General features: G+C 49.2%; 1 protein-coding gene across 1 annotated transcript in view; it reads left to right on the top strand.

Moving 5' to 3' along the window:
* Positions 1 to 1,450: 1,450 nt before the first annotated feature.
* The window catches only part of ACSS2 (acyl-CoA synthetase short chain family member 2), a 32,325-nt gene continuing 14,013 nt past the window's right edge, over positions 1,451 to 19,762 (top strand). The window contains exons 1-3 of the mRNA XM_080354812.1: positions 1,451 to 1,591; positions 1,828 to 2,023; positions 19,073 to 19,164. Of these exons, the coding sequence (XP_080210938.1) occupies positions 1,468 to 1,591; positions 1,828 to 2,023; positions 19,073 to 19,164 (412 nt within the window). The 5' untranslated portion in view covers positions 1,451 to 1,467. The remainder of the gene's footprint in view (positions 1,592 to 1,827; positions 2,024 to 19,072; positions 19,165 to 19,762) is intronic.

Consider the following 19,762-nt stretch of genomic DNA (forward strand, 5'->3'; position numbering starts at 1 on the left):
TTCTGCTGCAGGAGGCACCGCCGTAGGCAGATCCTGCCTCTAAGGCCAGACTCCCAGAATCATGTTGGTCCCTTGGGAGACCCCAGGTCCAACCTCCTGCTCCAACAGGGCTGGTTGCTCAGAGGCTTGTCTGGCTGAGTTTTGATTATCTCCAACGGTTGAGGTGCTGCTGTCACTTTGGGCTCCTGTTCCAGCATTTGTCTGTTGTGTTGTTGAAAAAAATGTTTCTCACTAACTAGACAAGATCTATAACATTTTTTGCAGAGGGAGTGGTGCTTGGGGAACTGACACAGCTCACTATACTCGCCCAGCCAGTCAGTGGTGGGGAAGTGGAGTGTTGTGAATCAAAATGAAGGTTGTTTTCTGCGTGGCCATGACCTCTGAGCCTGTTTGGAAGCTGGGGAAGGAGGATTTGATCAATGGTGCCCTGGCCTTGGCGGGGCAGCACGGACTGTCCCCGAGGGGACACACAGCAGTAATGGGAGGGTATGGCTGATTTGGGCGAAATGGCTGAAAGGGGGACACCAAAAATCTTCTACAAACCACTAGGCCTAATGTAACAAGAGTAGCCACAGTGTAACAGGAATTTACTAGAGAAACAATAGCTCTATAGAGACTGGACATGGGGCAAAGTGGGATGTCCTTGGTCTGCAAGCTGGACATGTGGATTGTTCCACTAAATGAAGAAAGAGCTACATGACTTTTGCTATATAGTAGCACAAAACAACAACACACATTGCTCAAGAGATCGGGGCAAGGAGCCAACGCTGTGGGGGCAGCAGGCTGTGAGGATATTGGGGGCACTAGAGACCCCAGTGAAGACCCTTGAATACCAAAGATGAACTTGTAGCAAAGGGCGTGATTGTGTAAATAATTATGTTTAATGCATGAGCTAAATGATACAAACAAATGAATGTGTAATAGGTGTTTGTGACAAACACCAAGAGGCGCGAGTCCTGTGCTCTCAATTAGGGGAACGATCCTTCAAACATCTGGCACGCTGCAGTAGAAGTGCTGCTTTTTAACACTTGCAAAACAGTGTGAAGGAGCCTTTTTGCCGACTTTTTGGTATCACCGCTGCCATAGGTGGCATGGCTGAAGGGAGGACACGGCTGACAGGAGGACACAGCACTGATAGAGGGAACAGGGCTGACAAGGTGACATGGCTGACGGGGTGGGGACACCAGTAATGGGGAGCACGCGGCTGACGGGGGACACAACTGGTGGGGAACATGTCGTGTGAGCGGGACATGGCTGACACGGTGACATGGCCGACAGCGACACGCCACCCACCGCCGGGTGCTGCCGACCCCGGCCTGCCGGGCGGGCTCTGCCAGAGCGGGGCGGCGCTTCCCCCGTCGCCAGGAGGGCGGACCCGCCGCCTGCGCCATCCCCGCCCCCGGCTCCGCGCCGCTTTGAAGCGGGCTCGGCGGCCGCCCGCCCGCCCAGAACCGCCGGCGCCCCGCCATGGTGCTGCCCGAGGAGCAGGCCCGGCTGTACCGGCCGCGGCCCGAGCTGCTGCCGGCGGCGCACGTCCCCTCGCTGCCCCACTACGAGCGGCTCTACCAGCGCTCCGTGGAGGAGCCGCACGGTGAGCGCCGGCGGCAGGAGCCGCGGGCCTGCCCGCTCCCCCCGGGGAAGGGCCGCGGCGGGGCGGGGAGGGCCGGGGAGCGGCTCCCGCAAGGCTCCGGGGGCTGGAGGGGGCGTTGGGGCCGCAGTGAACCCCTCAAAGTGGGGTGCAGGAGCCGCCCCTCCCGTTCCTGAGAGCGGCGTCTCCCCCCGCCGTGCCGGCTGCTGGGTCACGGGCTCCGCGCGTTGCCTTTGCAGAATTTTGGGGTGACATCGCTAAGGAGTTTTACTGGAAGAGTCAGCACACGGGACCCTTTCTGAAGTACAACTTCGATGTGACGAAGGGGAAGATCTTCGTGGAGTGGATGAAAGGGGCGACCACCAACATCTGCTACAACCTCCTGGACAGAAATGTCAATGAGAAGAAGCTCGGGGACAAAATTGCTTTTTACTGGTAAATTTCTGTTTGTTGTCGCGTAGAAGGTGTGTAAATATTATGATGAAATATACAAGCTGTGTTGATTTCTACTGAGGTGAATTAAAACGTGGCAACGCCTGAGAGGCTTTAATTTTTACATAGGTACAGCAGGTGTTTGCTTTCTGGACACTCGAGCTGTGCAGTGGAGCTTCTCTGCCTGCCTGGGATGCATTGGAGTGCATTGCCCAGCGCGGTACTTGTGACTTCCAGCCCTGCCCTTTGTGGTTTTGTACCTGCCAAAAGCTGTCAGATGGTATTGAGGCAGGTGCCGTAGTTCCCCTGTGAGGCAGGTAGATGTGGGTAGAGATATGGGATGAGGAACAGCCAAAAGGAAATTAAATTTACATCTGCTGTTTTCATGTTTTGTGGGTTTGGCGAGTTTCCACTCCTGTGGCGGAAAGGTTCTTCTAAAACCTGAGCTTATATATTGATTCCTTGCACTTGAGTGTGTATAATGCTGTGAGGTTCTCAGAAAGTCTGGCTTTGCTATGTTACCTTTGGGAAGAAAAGTTAGCTTCCATCCCTAATCTGCAGTGTGTTCGTTTTGAGTGTGGTGTTTATTTACTGAGTAGTTACTAGTTTGAAAAGCCATGTGAAACTTGAAATTTTGATGTTGATGCAAAACAGGTTTCCCCAGTGACCGCTGAGATCCAGAACTAATGTTCCATTGCAGAACGAGCTCAGCTGGTGCTGCAGCTGTGTCCCCAAACTGAGAACAGCACCTTGCCCACTTGTGCACACGTTTCTGTTGTGTCGGTATGACTGCATGTGGCAGCAGAGAAGCAAAATGAAATATGCAGCATGTAAGGATGCAGTGACTTGCTGGGTTTTGGTGAATCCCTTCAACAGAGCAGCTGGAGTCTTGCTGCCATTGCAGTAAACACACCAGATGCTCTAACAATTAATGACTGTGCTGCTCTAAGTGATTTTGTGCAGCCAAAGAGTCATAACTTGTGGCAGGCATAAAGGTGACTAGAAGCTACCCTGCTAGAGAAAGGAATTAGTTTACACTGGTGTAGTTCTGGCTGTGACTGCAAAATTGTGTTTACACTAGGGTTTCTATCCATACATGTAACGACTCAGTAAGAGAACTACATTCATTGCCTAGCAAATAAACATTGATAAGATGCAGATGAAATGGTGGAAAGTATTTACTTCCTTGCTAGTTAAATGCATTCTCTAGCTCACCCAGAGGTTAAATGATTGCATCTTCTGAATGAAATCTCCTTTGTAAACTCATTCAGGTAGAGGGGTGCTGGCAAACAAAGCCATTTGGCAGGCCAGGGCTGGCAGCTGTGCTGGTCGTTATGGAGGGAGTGGGTGCATCGTTCTTCTCGCACGTAAATCTTTGGGTGACAGCCAGGCAGCAGCCAACAGCTCTAATTTGGTCTTGGTGAAGGTTTTTCTTGTTAGCTATTCTGGCAGCTTTTGTAGGGATATTTGTGATGCTGAGCAAAGCTTGCAGCCAGTATTAAAATGGTGAGTGTCTGTCAGTCGTGGTGTTCACAGTGCTAAAAAATACAGTTTCTCTTCCTGCTTACAGGCAGTTTTCCCTGACTGTTTTGAGATAAACTCTCCAATGTGGTTCTGTCACAAGTGACCTGGCACTGGGGTGTCTGGAGCCACCAGCTGGGGATGTCGGAGGGATGGAACAGACACTGAATGCGATGTGTGCGGTGCTGACCTGTGAGCTTGTGGCACTGAGGTCTGGAGCAAGCAGAGCGAAGGGTTGCGAGTTGTAAACGTGTTCTTCAAGGAACATGTATGTACTTCTCAGGACACATGCTTTTCTTCCATAACCAAATGTAATTGCTGTCATCTTGTCCTTTTGCATTTTGTGTTTAACACTCTATTGAATGAGCCCACTTTGCTAAAATACTTGAGACTTGTCACACTGTATGAAAGGTCAAAAAAGAAATGAGAGCCTCTGGGAGCCAAAGGGGATTCCTGGGAAAAACTTGGATTTAAAAACAAAAAATACCTTGGCCACTAGCTTGCTTCTAAGAAAGTCTATAGCCTGTTAGATGGAAATAGGTGTTGAGATTATACCAAGGTATCAGTGACTGCCCGGTTATATGAGAGCTTTGAAAAGATGCAAGATCATGGTCTTTGCTTTCAGAGAGGAGAAATTTGTGAAAAAGTGAATAATGTTTCAAGGCATTGTTGAGTGTCCCTAAGAGATACGTCCTGAGGAACCTCAGAGCTGCCGTGCGCTGCCAGCTGTGGCCGTCTCGAGTTCTGCATGGGCTGGAAGGTGTGAGCAGTGTTCATCATCCCCATCTGTTCTGGCCAAGAAGCTGCTGTGGAGGTTCCTGCACCACCACCATCCTGAGGCTGCCCAATTGGCTCTGCTCGTAGCCTCTGATCCCAAACCACATGCAGCACAAAGGGCAGTACATGGGATTGCTTCATGCTGCAGAACTCGTACTTTACTGTCATGGTATCGTCCTCTTGGTGCTGTCAGGACTGTGTAGTTCAAAAGGACCATCCCGAGTCCATAGGAGACACTTGAATTTTTCCTGTTAGCTGTTTCATTATGTTTTCTCTTGCTGCTTGTGAATGTTACAAGTATTTCTCTTTCTGCTGCTTTTGATTCCTCTTTTCTCTGTTTGCTATTGCTGATGTGGCCTAAAAGAGGAACAGGAAGCTCCAGGAAATGCTTCTGATAAAAGTGCTGCTCTCAAAAGCGAAATCTCTTTCACAATCATGTGGAAAGGCTGAAGTCAACGCTGTGGTTGCCGTGCAGGTAGATACCTGCAGTGGCTTTTGCAGGCCTTGCAGGTGAAATGCACTGGGCAAACTAGCTGGGATGCTGAAGGCGCTTGCAGGGACTTAAAGCATCACTGAGGACCTCACCGGTGATGGAGGGAGTTAATTAGAGTGAGAGCACAGTGTGCCTTCTCTGTGCTGTAGCCAATACCCGTGTCGCATGGACAAACCCTTAGTTCTGTGCTGAAGTGCCGGTTAATCATCTCATATAAACATCAGCCTGGGCAGCTTGTGGAGGTAAAAATATGACCAGGTGGGGATTCAGAGAACAACACTGGTTACAAAACTCTTTTAATTAGGCTCTGGGATGTGAAGGTGCATGGATGAGCCTGTTCCCCATGTAACCTGTGTGTAGCTGAAGCACTACGTTCTTGCCTTTGTTTCTCAAACCAGTCACCCCAGTTGCGGTACTGGTGGTGCCTGTTGGGACGGGGATGGCAGGTGGAGCTTTGCATGCTGGTTTGAGCTTCCTGTAGCCTGGCTGTGTGGGCTTGGCAGAGTGTTACTGGGTTTTCCCATCTTTTGGATGTTGTACTCTGCGTTCTTAGGTTTGCATATGAAAAAAAGAGGGCTAGAAAGGGGAAACAAAGATAGTAAAAGCTGCCAGAGCTTACTGGAGCTTTGTTTAAACAAAAGAATAACTCTGTATGGTTCCCATTGTGGGTCTAGAACAAACAAAACATGCAAAGAAAAAGTGAAGATGTTTGTTTTTTTTTTTTTTTTTTTTAAAAAAAAGGTGTAATAAAAGATTTAGGAGCTTGTAGCTGTGAGATTTCTTCCAATAAATCTTTCTGTAAGGAAAACACAAAACCCAACAACAACTATAGGGCTTATTAAAACAAACAAAAACCGATGCAACAAACCCAAACAACCAATAGACAGCACACCACACAAACCCAGAGTCCAGAGCACTCTTAGACCTTTTAATTGGGGAACTGGCAACAGTTTTTGGACATCAGGTTTCCGGAGAGGATGCTGAGTGTCAAATGCTGTTTGGGTCATAATGTGCTGCTGGGGCCCCATGGGACAAGGCCACCCTGCTGGTTCCTGGATCCCTGGGGCTGCACCTTCATCTGGTGGCCATACCTCCCCATGGAGTTCTTCATGCTGGGATCTGCCATCCCGGAGTCTAAAACTGAAGTTGGATGAAGCTGTGTTTCAGTTGCATTTCTGCCGGAAGGGTCGAGGTGTCTTCTGTTTGCAGCAATAATATTACATTAAACTGTGAAGAACCGAGTGCTTGGGCTCCATAATCAGACTCTTTAGAAACCTTTGCAGATATCAGGCTTCCATTACTGTTGTGCACAGATGCTGTGACTGAGGATGCTGGCTGTTAACATCCAGACTTTCAGAAGTGCCTAATTGTGGGCAGCTTCTACGCGATGCACTCAGCCTCAGGGCTTCCTATGCCAAAGTGACTCCTCCTTTCTTTAGTAACTTCCTGGATGACTTGTCATACCGACAGTGATGTGGCCTCTTTCAACGCTGTTCTGGTAGTGGAAGCACATCCCTAAGTCACACAGTTTGTTTAAAGAACAAAAATTCACTGCTGGGAAGGTGGTTTTTACTGATTCCCATTTGCAGACATGTGCCTGTGGGCTGCTGAGAGCAAAGAGATGTTGCAGGTGCTACCAAAGGGTCCTACCCAAAGCTGCTGCTCAGCCATTACTACCAGGAGGGATTCCTGCCATGGGGAGCCTGAGTAAGCTCTAGGGCAGTGAGAAGCATCACGGAAAAGTTCCATGTGTTTGTTTTATGCTTGGTGGCACTACCCAGGCTCAGCACAGCTCCTTTCCCTGATGAGGACTGTCCATAGGAAATGGGGTGACCCCACTCAACCCAAGAATCAGAGAGGCTTTCTGGGGTGCATCCTCAATAATCTATGTCATCTCCCCATCAACTGTGCTAAGAGTGGAGTGATAGATTGGTGGTCCTGGCAGATATTAATTATTCTGGAAGCATTGCTGGACAGTACAATGCTCTGCTTCTGGAAATCAGTCAGATTAGGTGCACCTAAAGTAGGTAATAAAATACAGTGAATGTACTTGTGTTTTATTAAGCTACAGATATTGTACCCTCCTTCAAGGGCAGCTAAATGTGTAAGAGCAGCAAAATACCTTCTTCAGGCAGATGCTGTCCCATGGTCTTCCCGTGTGTGGAGTGTGCTGTGAGCCAGGGGACTGAGCGCCAACTTACTCAGGCAGCTGGCAGGCACCAACTCACTTGATAATCATTTTTCCCTTCTGAGGGCTGACTGGGAAGCAGAGCCCCTGACTCAGCCCTGTCAGGTACGCACACTGGTTTGCAGGGAAGTGCTGGGGAGGATGGTTGGTTTGATGTTTTGGCGGTGTAAAGCCCTGTTCTGGCTCTGCAGAGCCTTTTCTGCCATGGGATGCAGGGCAGGAGCGGAGAGCAGGCAAGTGCTCTCAGCCTTGTGCTGTTCTGCTCTGCAGTGCAATGAAGGAAGGGGACAAGTATTAAAGGTTGGTGACCACTTGATTACACAGTGCCTGTGGTCTCGTCTGGTTTTGCCTATTCAGATGCACCCCTGGACTTTGTCCCTCTGCAGGAGAGCGTTCAGCATTACTGAAGATTTTCTCTGGAAGTAGTTTTTACTGAGCTCAAATAACCCATAGTCCTGCTCCTGTAGGCTGAATAGGACTTCTGTACTCTGTTAAGTCAAGTCTGTAAAGAAAGCAAGCACTTGGGCAGCACTGGGGTGGTTGTCCCATGGCTGGGCAGTAAGGAGAGGGGTTGTGTAAACTCTCCGTCTTCGGAACATGCACTGGCAGCAGCTTCGAGCAGCTTTCATTTGGATTGTGTCAGAACTGTTGCTCCCAGCCTTTTGCTCTGAAACCCTTAGTAGCTGCTACTGGTAGGGGTACAGTACCATCTATATAAATGCAAGGGAATATCCAGGAAGTATTTGACCAGATAAACAAGTTGGATGTCAAGAAGCACCCAGGATTAGTTGGCATGTGCCCAGAGGACTGCGGGAACTTGGATGTGGAATTGCAGAGCTGCTGGCCAGGGTGTGCAGTGTGTTATTGCGAAGGGCTGCTGTGCCAAGGACGGGGAGGTTGCCAGCCCCTCTCCCGCTAGAGAGGACAACAGAGGGGTCCTGGGAACCAGTAAATCTGACTTGTATCCCTAGTGGGACAGTGAAATCGAGTCACTGTGCACAGACCCGTCAGCTGGGAAAGGTGATGGAGCCACTGTGAGGTGCTGGCAAACCTACCAGAGTGCAAGGCGAGTGGCACTGGGTGCACGGGTATGGCTGTTTCCAGATCGCCTTCGTGAAGTTTCCCACAAAAGGTTGTTCAAGAACATGATTTAACTGTGAATGAAAGAAAGGTCCTTCTGTGGAGCTGGTTTAACCTTACCCTTTGCTTCCTCGCTTTTAATGGTCACTTTTCAGGACCAGCAGCAGGCCCCCCAAGGATCAGTGTCGCAGCTGAACTGCTGATGGTGGACAGGCTCACATGCCCTCCATAAACAGCATCTCCTGGAGACAAAACACCAGACTTTGGATCTGACCCAGCGTGGTATTTTGTTTTAGTCCAAGAGGTTCTTGGCTGAGCTGCTGTGAACATCCCAGTGCAATACTGCTGTGTAAATGAGACCTGTGGTGGTGCTTGTGTTCTTCTTTAGTATCTTTTCCTTGTGCTGCTCGTTGCTCTGACAGAGGGTCTGTTGATTCAGCACAAAATATTTAATAATTCTTCATTAATTTCTTCTTAGACCCCTGTCTTAAAATGTTGGCTTATACCCTGTCCAGAACCGCCTTTCTGCACGGTTCTGGGTGTGTGGTTGCACAATAAATACCTCGGGAGTGGCGAGGGCTGTGCGTGCCAAGACAATAGCTCCTGGATTTTCCCATCTGTGAAACTTATATCTTGTAATGCTGGCAGATGTTGCAGGAACCTTGTTATAAGAGTAGTTTACTTACTGTTAGGAGGGGCAGCGCAATTATACAGTGATGGTGCGTGGTGATTATTGGCAGGAGAATTGAAACCTGGGGCGGATGAATAGAGTTCATGGCCAGAGAGGGTGGTGAACTCCCGTACAGACTCAGATCATGGAAGATCCAGCCTTCAGTTTGCTCATTGGACTAGAAAACCTGATTATTTCATTTTAGCAGTGTGAATGGCTTGTGCCTTCTCCCTGGCACCCTGGTGTGAATGGAGCAGAAGTGGACAAGGACTTGGGCTCGATATGCATGAGACTTGCTCCAAGTAGGGGCGTTTACAGGGGACAAAGTCATCACGCTTTGCCAAAAGAGGTGCAGCTGGGTGCTTGTTCCAAACCCGGCATCTTTCCTGTGGGTAGATGCATTTGTGCTGCTGACCTTTCTGTGCCCAGTGCTGTCAGGCTGTCGTACTGATGGACAATGCTTTGGCAAGACCTCCTGGCTCCCACCAGCGCCGTGAGCCTGTCTCTCCAATGCCCAGCCCCGCATCCGGAGCAGGGTTTCAGTTCTCTCTTTGCATTTCTGCACTTGTTGTAAATGTCGAAATGTTGTGTGATATGAAACCACGAGCACTGGCCAGTTCCCCGTAAATTCAAAGCCTATCGTTTTTGCAGATGTCACCTCCGTTTTTTGGCGGAATCCCTCAAGGAAGTCGGTGGCCTTCCTGGTTACTTTTTAACACCTGGGTTTCTACTAGTGAAGCATGTTCTGCATTTCTGTTGCCACTGGCCATCTTCTACAAGATGTTCCTTGTATAGAACGATACGATAGTCCAGCAGGTGACACTGGCCATCACCTATAGAGGTTTCTGAGACATGAAGTTGAAGTGTCCACCAGAAGTTTAATTTCTTATCATGGCCTTGATGAATGTTGCTTGAACCTCCATTGAAATCAGCTTGCCTGGCTTTCAGTGTCTGGAAAGGTCTTGAAAATTTGGCAGTGAGCTCCATCCAGAGATGCAGCATTTCCCAAACTGGGGTGTTTTCCAGCTGCAGGCAGCTTGTTGAATATTTGACTTCTAGGAGCTTCATCCAGGATATGTTTCATGGCCCAACTGCAAATTGTTTAAACAAGGAATTAGCTCTTTTCCCATTGATGTGGTAAAACTAGTCCACGCTCCTCTGAAAATATTACTTAGGGTAAACATCTCAAATGCTTCCTCTTGCGTCAAGCTCTCGCATTCTTCTGCAGCATTCTGTGCATTTGGCTCGCAGGGTTAGACGTGCTGGCCAAAATTGATGACCTCCTGAATGACTCTTGCATATGAGCTCCGTTGCAACACAATGTAATCGTTTTGTTAAAAAAAAACACTTTAATTTTTTTTTAATTTAAATATCCTAACCTTTCCTCTAAATAAAATAGGTAAAAAGCCATCATTTTTCCTCATTGGCTTTTCTGCTGTTTTGTAAAATACTTAAGAAAGTAAGAACATAATTAGCTAGTGCGTATCCTCTTGATTTGGTGGTTACTCAATATCAGGCAAGTAGGAAGAATGCGAAGCCCCAGAGGAGCAGAATTCCCCTCGCTGCCGAGCAAACACCCGTCAGCGCCGGGTGGGTATTTACGTGTGCTCTGTATTACTTGTACGCTGCCTTATTTTGTCATATGTCACAAAATCAGAGTAGATTTCCCTCAAAGAGGGGCTTGCTGACTGCTGTCTATCTTGTCTTCTCTAAAACTGTTACCCGTGAGTGTTCTGGCTCTCGGATGTGAGCTCAGGCTGTACAGATCCATCACGGTGACTTTATTCCCTTGCTGGTGTTGGCTGATGAACCAGCCGCAGTGTAACCTGGGGGGTGTCAGTTCCTTTAGAGATGTCAGAGCATCCCACAGTCCAAAGAAAGTGGATTTTAGGGTGTAGATTGGCAGGTGAGTGAGAAAATGAGTGGGAATTCTGCAGAGCCAAGAAATAAATGTTCTGGTTTGTTTTTTTGGAGCAGTGTCCACCTCCAGCTGGGCTCCGTGCTGTAGAGATTGCTCAGAGTATGGTGAACAGTGGCTGGACTGCACAAGATAAATATTCTTTCATTAGTTGCCTCTGGTACTTGTTTAGGTTCTGAAAGGCTGCAAATAGCAAGAGTAGCTGAGAATGTATTGAGTGAGCAGGAAGGGCTGAAAGATTGATGTGGTTTTTCCTATGGGACGTGAGCAGCCATGCAGGGTGTCGGGTGTTTTCTTTGTAGGCTGTGTTTCCATTTGGCTATTTTTAAAGGTGATCAGAAGACTGATTCCCTGATCACAGAGCAGATGGTGGCCCAGTGTCCCTTGAGAAATACGCTCCATTTTAGCTGTTTTGTAAAATAAAGGCACAGTAATGCCTGTGTTTGGGTTGGTTGGGCATCGGGGCTCCGCTTTGGCACGGCACAGTGCTGTTTCCCAGCCTGCTGGGGGTTTCTTTACAGCAATAGGAACCCATTCATCCCAGGTACATGATCAACTTTTAATTGAGATGGTTTGGCTCAGAGATGGAGTCGGCAGTGGAGCTTTGTTAGGCCCAACCTACATATATGGAGGACACTAGAGGGGAAAGTCATAGGGTGGTTTTAATACAGGTCTCAGAGTTAACTGTATGGGTTTAGAAAGTGATGCTGTTAAATTGATAAGTCTTTTCACTGGGATTCTGCCGTCAGGTTTGCTCAACACTGTGCTCTCAGTGCTGCCAAATACTTCTGCACCTTTTCAGCAGCCCCTCCCAGGCTGCGCTCCATCATTACACAACTTCTTCTTTCTTGATCCTTGTCATGATGCAACAGGATTTGAGCAGGACTGCAGAGACCGTAGCTTTCTGGTAAACCTTTTACTCATAAAACCTCTCAGCCTTCCCAGAACTCCTTTGAGTACTTGCTGCAATGCATTACTGTGGTGCGAGATCGGTGATGTTACGCACAGGCAGGGCTGGGCAGTCTGTCCTGTTATTATGTAATGTTCTCATGAAGGTTTTTTGCAAACCCAGTTCAACCTTCCCAGCTCCTTCCTGGAGCTGATGGTGCAGACCCTGCTGGAGACTGAGGGACCTGGGGGGTTCAGCTGGAGAACAGGAGCTGAGAGGAGACCTTCTGATCTCTGAACTGCCTGAAAGGAGCTTGGAGCCAGGGGGGTCGGGCTCTGCTCCCCAGGAACAAGCGCCAGGAGCAGAGGAAACGGCCTCAAGTTGCGCCAGGGGAGGTTGAGGTTGGATGTGGGAACAATTTCTTCCCCAAAGGGCTGTGGGGCATTGGAACAGGCTGCCCAGGGCAGTGCTGGAGTCACCAGCCCTGGAGGGGTTGAAAAGGTGTTTAGATGAGGTTCTTAGGGATGTGGTTTAGTGCTGGAGTTAGGTTAATTGTTGGACTTGATGACCTCGAGGGTCTCTTCGAACTGAAGTGATTCTATGACCCTTGTGCTTTGGGTGCTCTGCTTGAAAGTGTCTCCATATTGAACAATCCATGCAAATACAAGCACTTTTTTTCTGATGAAATGGTGACTTCTTCTGATTATCTTGCACAGCTGGTGTCTCTGAACTTCACATTTCAATGTAATCTGTTCTCTCAAGGACGTATTTTAGAGGGCTCTCTCCACTCAGATGTTGTTCCTGTGTCAGATGTGATACGTGAGGCTGGGGATGGAGTGAGAAACGGCATTTTTTGCGGTTTTGACAGCAGCCGTTCCCAAACTATGACGCTGTCTCCAGGCGGACCCTTCTTCAGGCTGCAGATTTGCTGGCTCTCCCGAGAGCAGCCGAGGCCAGATGGCAACGGGAGGCCCGGGAGCAGCTGACGGCCGCGGGAGCCGATCACGCAGCCCCCGGGTGCCAGCGCAGGTGTCGGAGGGGCTGGGGCTCTCGCTGTCCACGCGACACACACGTGAGCCCGTTCCCCGGGTGGCCGAGCTCCGCCTGGCATTTCAGCTGCTCTAATTCTGGACGCGGGGCAGATCGGGGGCCCGTGAGCCCGTCTGGCTGCCCCCAGTGACCTTGCACGTGCGGAGGAAAGGTCCTTCCTTCACCTCGTGCTGTGCTCTGGGAGAGCAGGAGCTGCAGAACCTGCTGCTCCCATCCCGTGCTCCTCATGCAGAAGTTTGGACCTGTGCTTAAGATTTTGGGCTCTGAGCGTGTTTTAGGTCAGATGGCGCCAAAGATGTTTCGGGGCAGACATTCCCACAGTCCCCATGTGTGCTTTGCTGGCTCGCTCTGATTCCCTGCTGCAAATTATTCCTGTGATGTTGCATCACATGAGAATGGGCCCTTTCCCTCTTCCAACACCTTTTTCAAACTGCGTTTTCTTGAGGCTGTTTTCCAGTAGCTACATTGCAGAGCCTTTTTCCTGCATTAAGCAAAACGGCTCTGTGGGCTTCCGTCACCTCTGCTGCTCAGGGAATGAAACCCGCTGGCTTTGGGATGCTTTGCTTTGCTCTGAAAACTTGCCTTCCAGGTGCCCCACAGCCCAGCTGTGCTTGGTAACTTTGGGTTAATGCTTTTATTTGAGGGTGACGTGTTACAGGAGCTTAGAGGAGAAACTTAAATGATCTTCAGCCCTGTTAGTCCTCAGTGGGAGCATGTACAGGGGTCAGATGGGCTTTGTGCCTTAGTTTGCTTTGGCCTGTGATTTTTCTGTTCCCAACTCTCTGCGGGTCTGCAAATGGTCTGGCAAGTCTTGAAAACTTGTAACCCTCCACTTGTTTGGCTTCATTTAATCATTTTCTGCTGTAAACCAGCTTCTCTTAGTGGTGTTATAACCCTTGTAAACTGTAATTATCATTGGCAATTACCTTGGAAGCCATAATTCCCATTGATGCAACCTGTGCTTCCTGCTGCTCCCTGCAAATGCTGCAGCAGTGTTGCACAGGGGAGCTGTATTAATCCATTACTCAGACAGGATATGCAAATTATTTTTATTTAGAAATCTGGTAAAAGAGAGAGACCAAACAGCATTGCTGATTTGGTTTTGGGTCAGCTTTTCTTTGTCCATTTGGGTGCCCTGTAGCAGGTTAAGAAGGTACCTCCCCTCCCTACTGCTTGTTATCTCACAGCTGAGATGGGCTCTGCTCACTTGGATGGGCAAGGTAAGGTGCTCTTGGTTACGTGATGAGTGGTTGAAGCCGTCCCCTGCTTTGAAGAGTCCTGTAGTCAGCCCTGATGCTTGGCAGAGCGCGGAAACTTCTTAACCTGCTTTGGCACAAACACCCAGACGTATATCTGCCTGCAAGTCCCCTCGCCTGCGCTGCTGCTCCGCACCCCGACCGCTGCGCAGCATCAATGCTTGAGTCAATGTGGCTCTAAAGAAATGTTCACCTGCTCATCTTTTGCTAGACCGTGCGATCACTCTCACACGGAAGCTTAACCTTGATTTAGCTACATGGGCACCGGGTGAAGTGTGTCTATGGCTCTGCGTCTGCCAGGTCTGACTCCCAGCTGAGCAGGCAGTCGGTCCATGAGTCTCCTGTAAGTGTGGTCGTGCCACAAGTGTTCAGGTTCCCACCAAGTTTTCTCCCTGCCTTGCCCAGGGTGAATTCTCCACGCGATCGTTTCTTGCTGAGGTGCTGGTGGGGCCACTGAAGGTTTGTGCTGTGTGGGTTGTGTGCATCACGGTGCCTCTTCAGAAGCAGAGAGAGCCCTTTATTTTAACTGCTGGCAGAATGGAGCAGTTTGAGAAGTGCTCTGTAGAGCCTCTGCTCCCTCTAAGATGTTGACAGGGACCTATTTTGTGTAGTCCTTGGCACCACCATCCTGCCCACCACTGTGGTGATGTCCCTGATGCCCTTGGGCTATGTAGTCCTTGCAAGGAATGGATGCAGGCAGCTACGAAGCTGTCTGCTCTGCATGAAACCTGACTTGTTCATCAAGGCACCGATGTGGAGGAGAAAGCCTGCCTCAAGAAGTCCCCAGTTGTGCATCTGTGTGTTTAGTTTAAAGGCCATGCATTTACTTAGTCAATGGGTGGTTTAGCTGAGACCATCTGGCCAAAAAATGCCTTTCTTCAGCTGGGCGAGCACACAACACGCAGTATGTAAAACATGAGCTTCCCAAGTGCTAAAAAACTCATATGCGTTCCTGCTGTGACCCAGATGATACTTTAAAATTTTGCATTACTACTTGCTAAATGCAGGACACAGTTTGAGGGAGATGAGGAGAACATCAGACTCAAACTGTGTTTCACCATCTATTTCATCTAATGATGTATCTGGAAAGTTTGGGGAGCTGAAAATTGGTTTTTCCTTTCAGAAGAAAGCTTGCTGTTAAATCAAAGATAGCATGCTAGCAAACACAGCAGTGCCGCTGCCAACTATTTTCATCCCCAGTTCTTAAAAAGAGATCTATTTGGAGGATGTCGAATTCTGCAGGGCTTGAGCTGCACGCTGTAGATATGGAGGTGAGTGCTGCAATCATGTTTTCAGAAACGTTGTTTTTATTTCCTTTACAATTTAAATTGAATTTCAATTTAATTGAGTCTGTGCAAGAGGCTCAGGACTGACAGCTCTTACTTATATCCCATGCCGATGGGAAGATGCTGCTCGCAGAACTTTGCTGCCAGGAGTTTACAGGCTGGCTTTTGACGCACAGAGTACTTGGTAGCGTGCGAGTGGGCATTCCTGTAAATGCCCCGTCTAAAAGACATAATTCTCTGGGCTTTTGTGCCAGAGAAGAAGACAAAGCAACCTCTGAGAGCTGCTGCAACCTGCTGAGTGTAGCTGTGGGCACTCCAAACTATTTTCAGACACTGGGAGACATAAAGTGCTCATCTGCTCTTGCAAGATTGCTCGGGGGCCTTTGCTGGAAATGTGGTGAAAGGAGGAGCCCTGTCCTGTAGAAATGTGGATGTGACTCATTTCACATTAAGCACAAGATCATCTTAAAATCCAGAGCCTGAGGTTTGCCCTGCTGATGCTAGTGGAGCTCTTTCACAGTCACGCAAATTAATGGAAAGGACTATGAAAACCTTTGCAAAACTTTGACTTTCTCTTGGACTTTGCCTTTCTCCTGCAGTGCCCCGCGTGCACTGGCTTTGAGGACAAGCCTGGCTGCATTCCCTGGTCTGAATTTCCTTCCCGAAGCCCAGTGAGGAGGAGGACCTGCTGTATTTGAGATGCGCCTCTTGTGTGCAGGGCGAGCAGGGACATCTGAATGGTTCCTCACATCTGGGTGGCTCCAGGCAGGTCCATGTCCCTCAGGGGCACCGTGTGTGGTGGCTCTGCAGGGCTGCGCACCCCAGGACCCGCAGTTTGCTGTGTCCTGGCTGCCGTCTCAGCAAGTGTTTGCTGCTCAGTGCTGCCTTTTAGGAGGGCTCTGTCTCCATCCCACCAGCAGCCCATCTTGTGGCAGCAGCGACCACCCCTGAAGCAAACTGGCACCTGCAGAGACCAGTTTGAAGAGCGGGGCACGGCCGGGCTCCGCTGGAATCTAAGAAGATGCATTAGAAATGCGGCCAGTGAGGCAGGGAGCTGACATGTCGTGGATTGTGGGGTTTTTGTTGGTGATTTAGCACACAGAGCCTTCCTTTCCCTTCTTAGGCGGCTATTGCACCACCAAGTTGATGGACAAACCTGGTTGCTCTGGCACAGGAGATCTACATGGTCTCTGCTGCTGTGTCCTTGGCTAAATCTGCCTCCAGCCAGAACAGCGTTTCACCTACAGCACCCAGCAGAGCCTCCAAATAGCACCCACGGGCTGCCTGCCTGCCTACCTGCCTTACATGGGAAGCCTTCCAGATGGGACAGCCTGTGCTAGGCTTCCCTCCTAACATGTTTATTTCTTGCTAAAGGTTGTAATTAGATCCTACGTGGCAGCAGAGCAAAGGGATGTCCCTCTCCCCGCCCTGTTCTGCAGGTTGACGCTGGGCTGGGGGCTGGGTTGTCCAGGATCTGCCCACAGTACCCTGCAGACCCCAGTGCAGAGATCTTCAGGTGAGGGATTAGTGATCTGGGATGCTCCAGCTTGCATTTTGGAAGCATTATAATTGTCTTTAAGAGATATTTCATAGCAAGGGCCATAGCTGAGGGGCAGAGCTGCACACACACTGATACTGGACATCTGGACCCAAAGAGATTTGCACAGTGCTGGCCTGGATGTTGCTGCATCTGTGGTGTAGATGTACCAAGGAAAACCTCTGCATGGCAAGGGAAGGCACTTAGCCTGCAGCCAAATGCAACAGAAGCTGATGCTCTTCCTTCCAGATCAGTTACAGCTGCTCAGTTCAGCACTGAAATCAACTCTTGGATCTTTGACCCTCAAATAATAAAATAAAAAAGAAAACTCTCTGATTGCCTGGTTTCTCTTTACTAGCTGAGAGCCCTGCTGTAAGGGACCTTGTCTAATGATTTCACATGCATTTAGCTCAAAGTGATGCTCTTGGTCACGATGGGGAGAGAAAGCTGCTCAGATGCCAGGGCTGAGCATCGTGTCCTGGGCACTGGTTCTCATTCCCACGCTTTTCTTTTTGTATTCTTGTTTCTTTCCTCTTTGAACTTAAAAGGGACCAAGCTTGCATAAAGGGTCAAGCAGGGAACCCCTTGCGGGAGCCACTAATGGGAAGACATGCTGCCCCGTGCACATCAGTGCAAGTATTGGTAGATACAATTGCTGCAGAGTCCTATGGAAGCCAGGAATATAACTAAAATAATAGAATCACAGAATGGTTTGGGTTGGAGGGACCTTCCCAGCTCCCCAGTGCCCCCCCTGCCATGAGCAGGGACATCTGCACCAGCTCAGGGTGCTCAGAGCCCCGTCCAGCCTGGCCTGGGATGTCTCCAGGGATGGTTCATCCACCACCTCTCTGGCCAACCTGGGCCAGGCTCTCACCACCCTCAGTGTAAACAATTTCCTCCTCATGTCCAGCCTGAATCTCCGCTCCTTTAGTTTAAAACCATCACCCCTTGCCCTATTGCAACAGACCCTGCTAAAAAGTCTGCTGTTAAAAAGCTCTTGAATGGGATGGTCCAAGTGTCACCACCAGTTCTGAAACCCCTGTACTACACGGGGCAGGAGGTATGGAGCTTCCATCAGTGGGCTTCTCCCAACTCTGTGTTCCCACCAGGACTGTGTCTGCTGTTGGAGCACATGGCCACTGACACAGAGTGGTACAGGTTTACGTGAGAAATGATGGTGTTTCTTCATTTCTGCAGTGCGGGAGCCCTCCTTCTATTTGCATTGCTGGGGGAAGGGGGAGCAGTGGCTAGTTTTAGCTAGAATTCAGTACATATTTTTTGTATGCTTTGGACTGTTTGAGATGTTAAAGAAGTGAGGTTGCTGTTCCCAACTTAGACAGCGCCTGGCTGCAGTCCTAAGGGAGGTCATGGCGTGGAGGTGCTTCCTGGCTTCTCCCCAACATCAGAGGTTTTCATTTGGCTGCATATCCTCAAGGGGACACTTTTCCAGGGGGACTGTCAGCTGAGAGTGACAGCTCTGTTCTTTGATGGATCACTAATCTTTCGGTGCTGACTGCCTTGGGGAGAGTCCTGGGAAAGTGTCTCCCTCCCGGGTGTGGGAAACTGCTGCAATGTGGAGTGTGAAGTCATTTCAGATTGTTCAATAACCTCCCGATCTGCTGGGAGTGCCACCTCATTTGCATGGCTGAGGCGTTGTGTCACGTTAAAACGGGCTGGTTTTTACTTTGGTAGCAAACCATTTCCATAGGGATGCAACATTCCCGTTCCATCTCTGGATGCATCTCTTGGCTCTTCTTCCCATTCCTGTGTCTAATGGCAAAGTCCCACTGAACCACCACCGGGGCAGCAGGAGTCCAGAGCTGTTTCACAGAGGATCATGGAGAGAATAATGCAGAGCAGGCATGGCAGTGGACAAATACATATGAGTATATTTATCTATGACCTTGGAAAATAAGACAGCCCTTGGCATCCCATCGCGGTCCATCAGTCAGTAGGTATTTAAAGGCTGAGTGTTGCTGCACGCCAACACTGGCCAATGTTTCATGCAGATGTATCTTCAGACATACGTGTGTGTGAGCAAGGGTGCTGCACCATAAATCCAAGGTTTCTCTTGGGCATATGCACTCTTAGCTTTGGTTCTTTTAGACCTTTTTTGCCTCTCTTTACTCCAAAAGTACCGTGTATTTCCACTGCATGCATTCGATCGCTGTCAGATGTAGTGATCTGCACAGGGATGGGGACTTTGGGCTAAATTGTTATACTATTGGAGAACTTGAGTCCAGGATTGGATTTCTGGGGTTTGGTCATTCTGTGCTCGGAAGGGCAGGTGAGGACACACGTGTTCAGAGCAGTAAGTATCTGGATTTGTAGTGTCACTCTTACCTTGTACTGCTTGTACATTAACAAATATCACCTTGTTTTTGCAGGGAGGGCAATGAACCTGGGGACTCTGCGAAAATCACATACAGCGAGTTGCTGCACAAAGTCTGTCAGTTTGCCAATGTCCTCCGCAGCCAAGGTACGTGGCTGAAGCAATAGGACCACTGGATGCTGGGAAGGTGGTACATTAGGATTTTGGAGATTGGGTTCATTTTTTGCATGGTTGCCAGTCTGTTGAGAAATTCTGTGCAAAATGCTTCACTTGTCTGGCTGCTTCCACAGTTGTAAAGTGGGGTGGATGCAGTTTTGCTCTGCAATGCACTTTTTGGGGCTTAGGAACGTGGTTTAGTGATTTAGATTATAGTTGGACTCGATGGATCTTAGAGGGTCTCTTCCAACCAAAATGATTCTATGACTCTGTGATGTGGAGATTCATCTCTGGCTCTGTCTGTGAAAGTGAATCAGTGTTGGTCTTGTCAGCTGGACAAGAAGGAAATCTGTGCTCTAAACTTTCTGCTTTGGGGTTTTCCAGCGAGCAGTGGGTGCTGGTTACCTTTCTGCTTCCTTTGAGGGCTGTGTTTGCTGAGAACGTGGAGTGTTCATTGCACTTGTCTTACAAGAGCCACAGGGCTTCAAATGCAAAACCCAAGGCTGGTTCAGCTTTTAACTCCAGCCGAAGCTTTCTTACGTGCATATAAGTGTTGATTGAAAATCATTGGTTTCTTTCTATATCCTGT

This window comes from Nesoenas mayeri (assembly GCF_963082525.1).
Source record: "Nesoenas mayeri genome assembly, chromosome: 16".
Lineage (NCBI taxonomy): Eukaryota > Metazoa > Chordata > Aves > Columbiformes > Columbidae > Nesoenas > Nesoenas mayeri.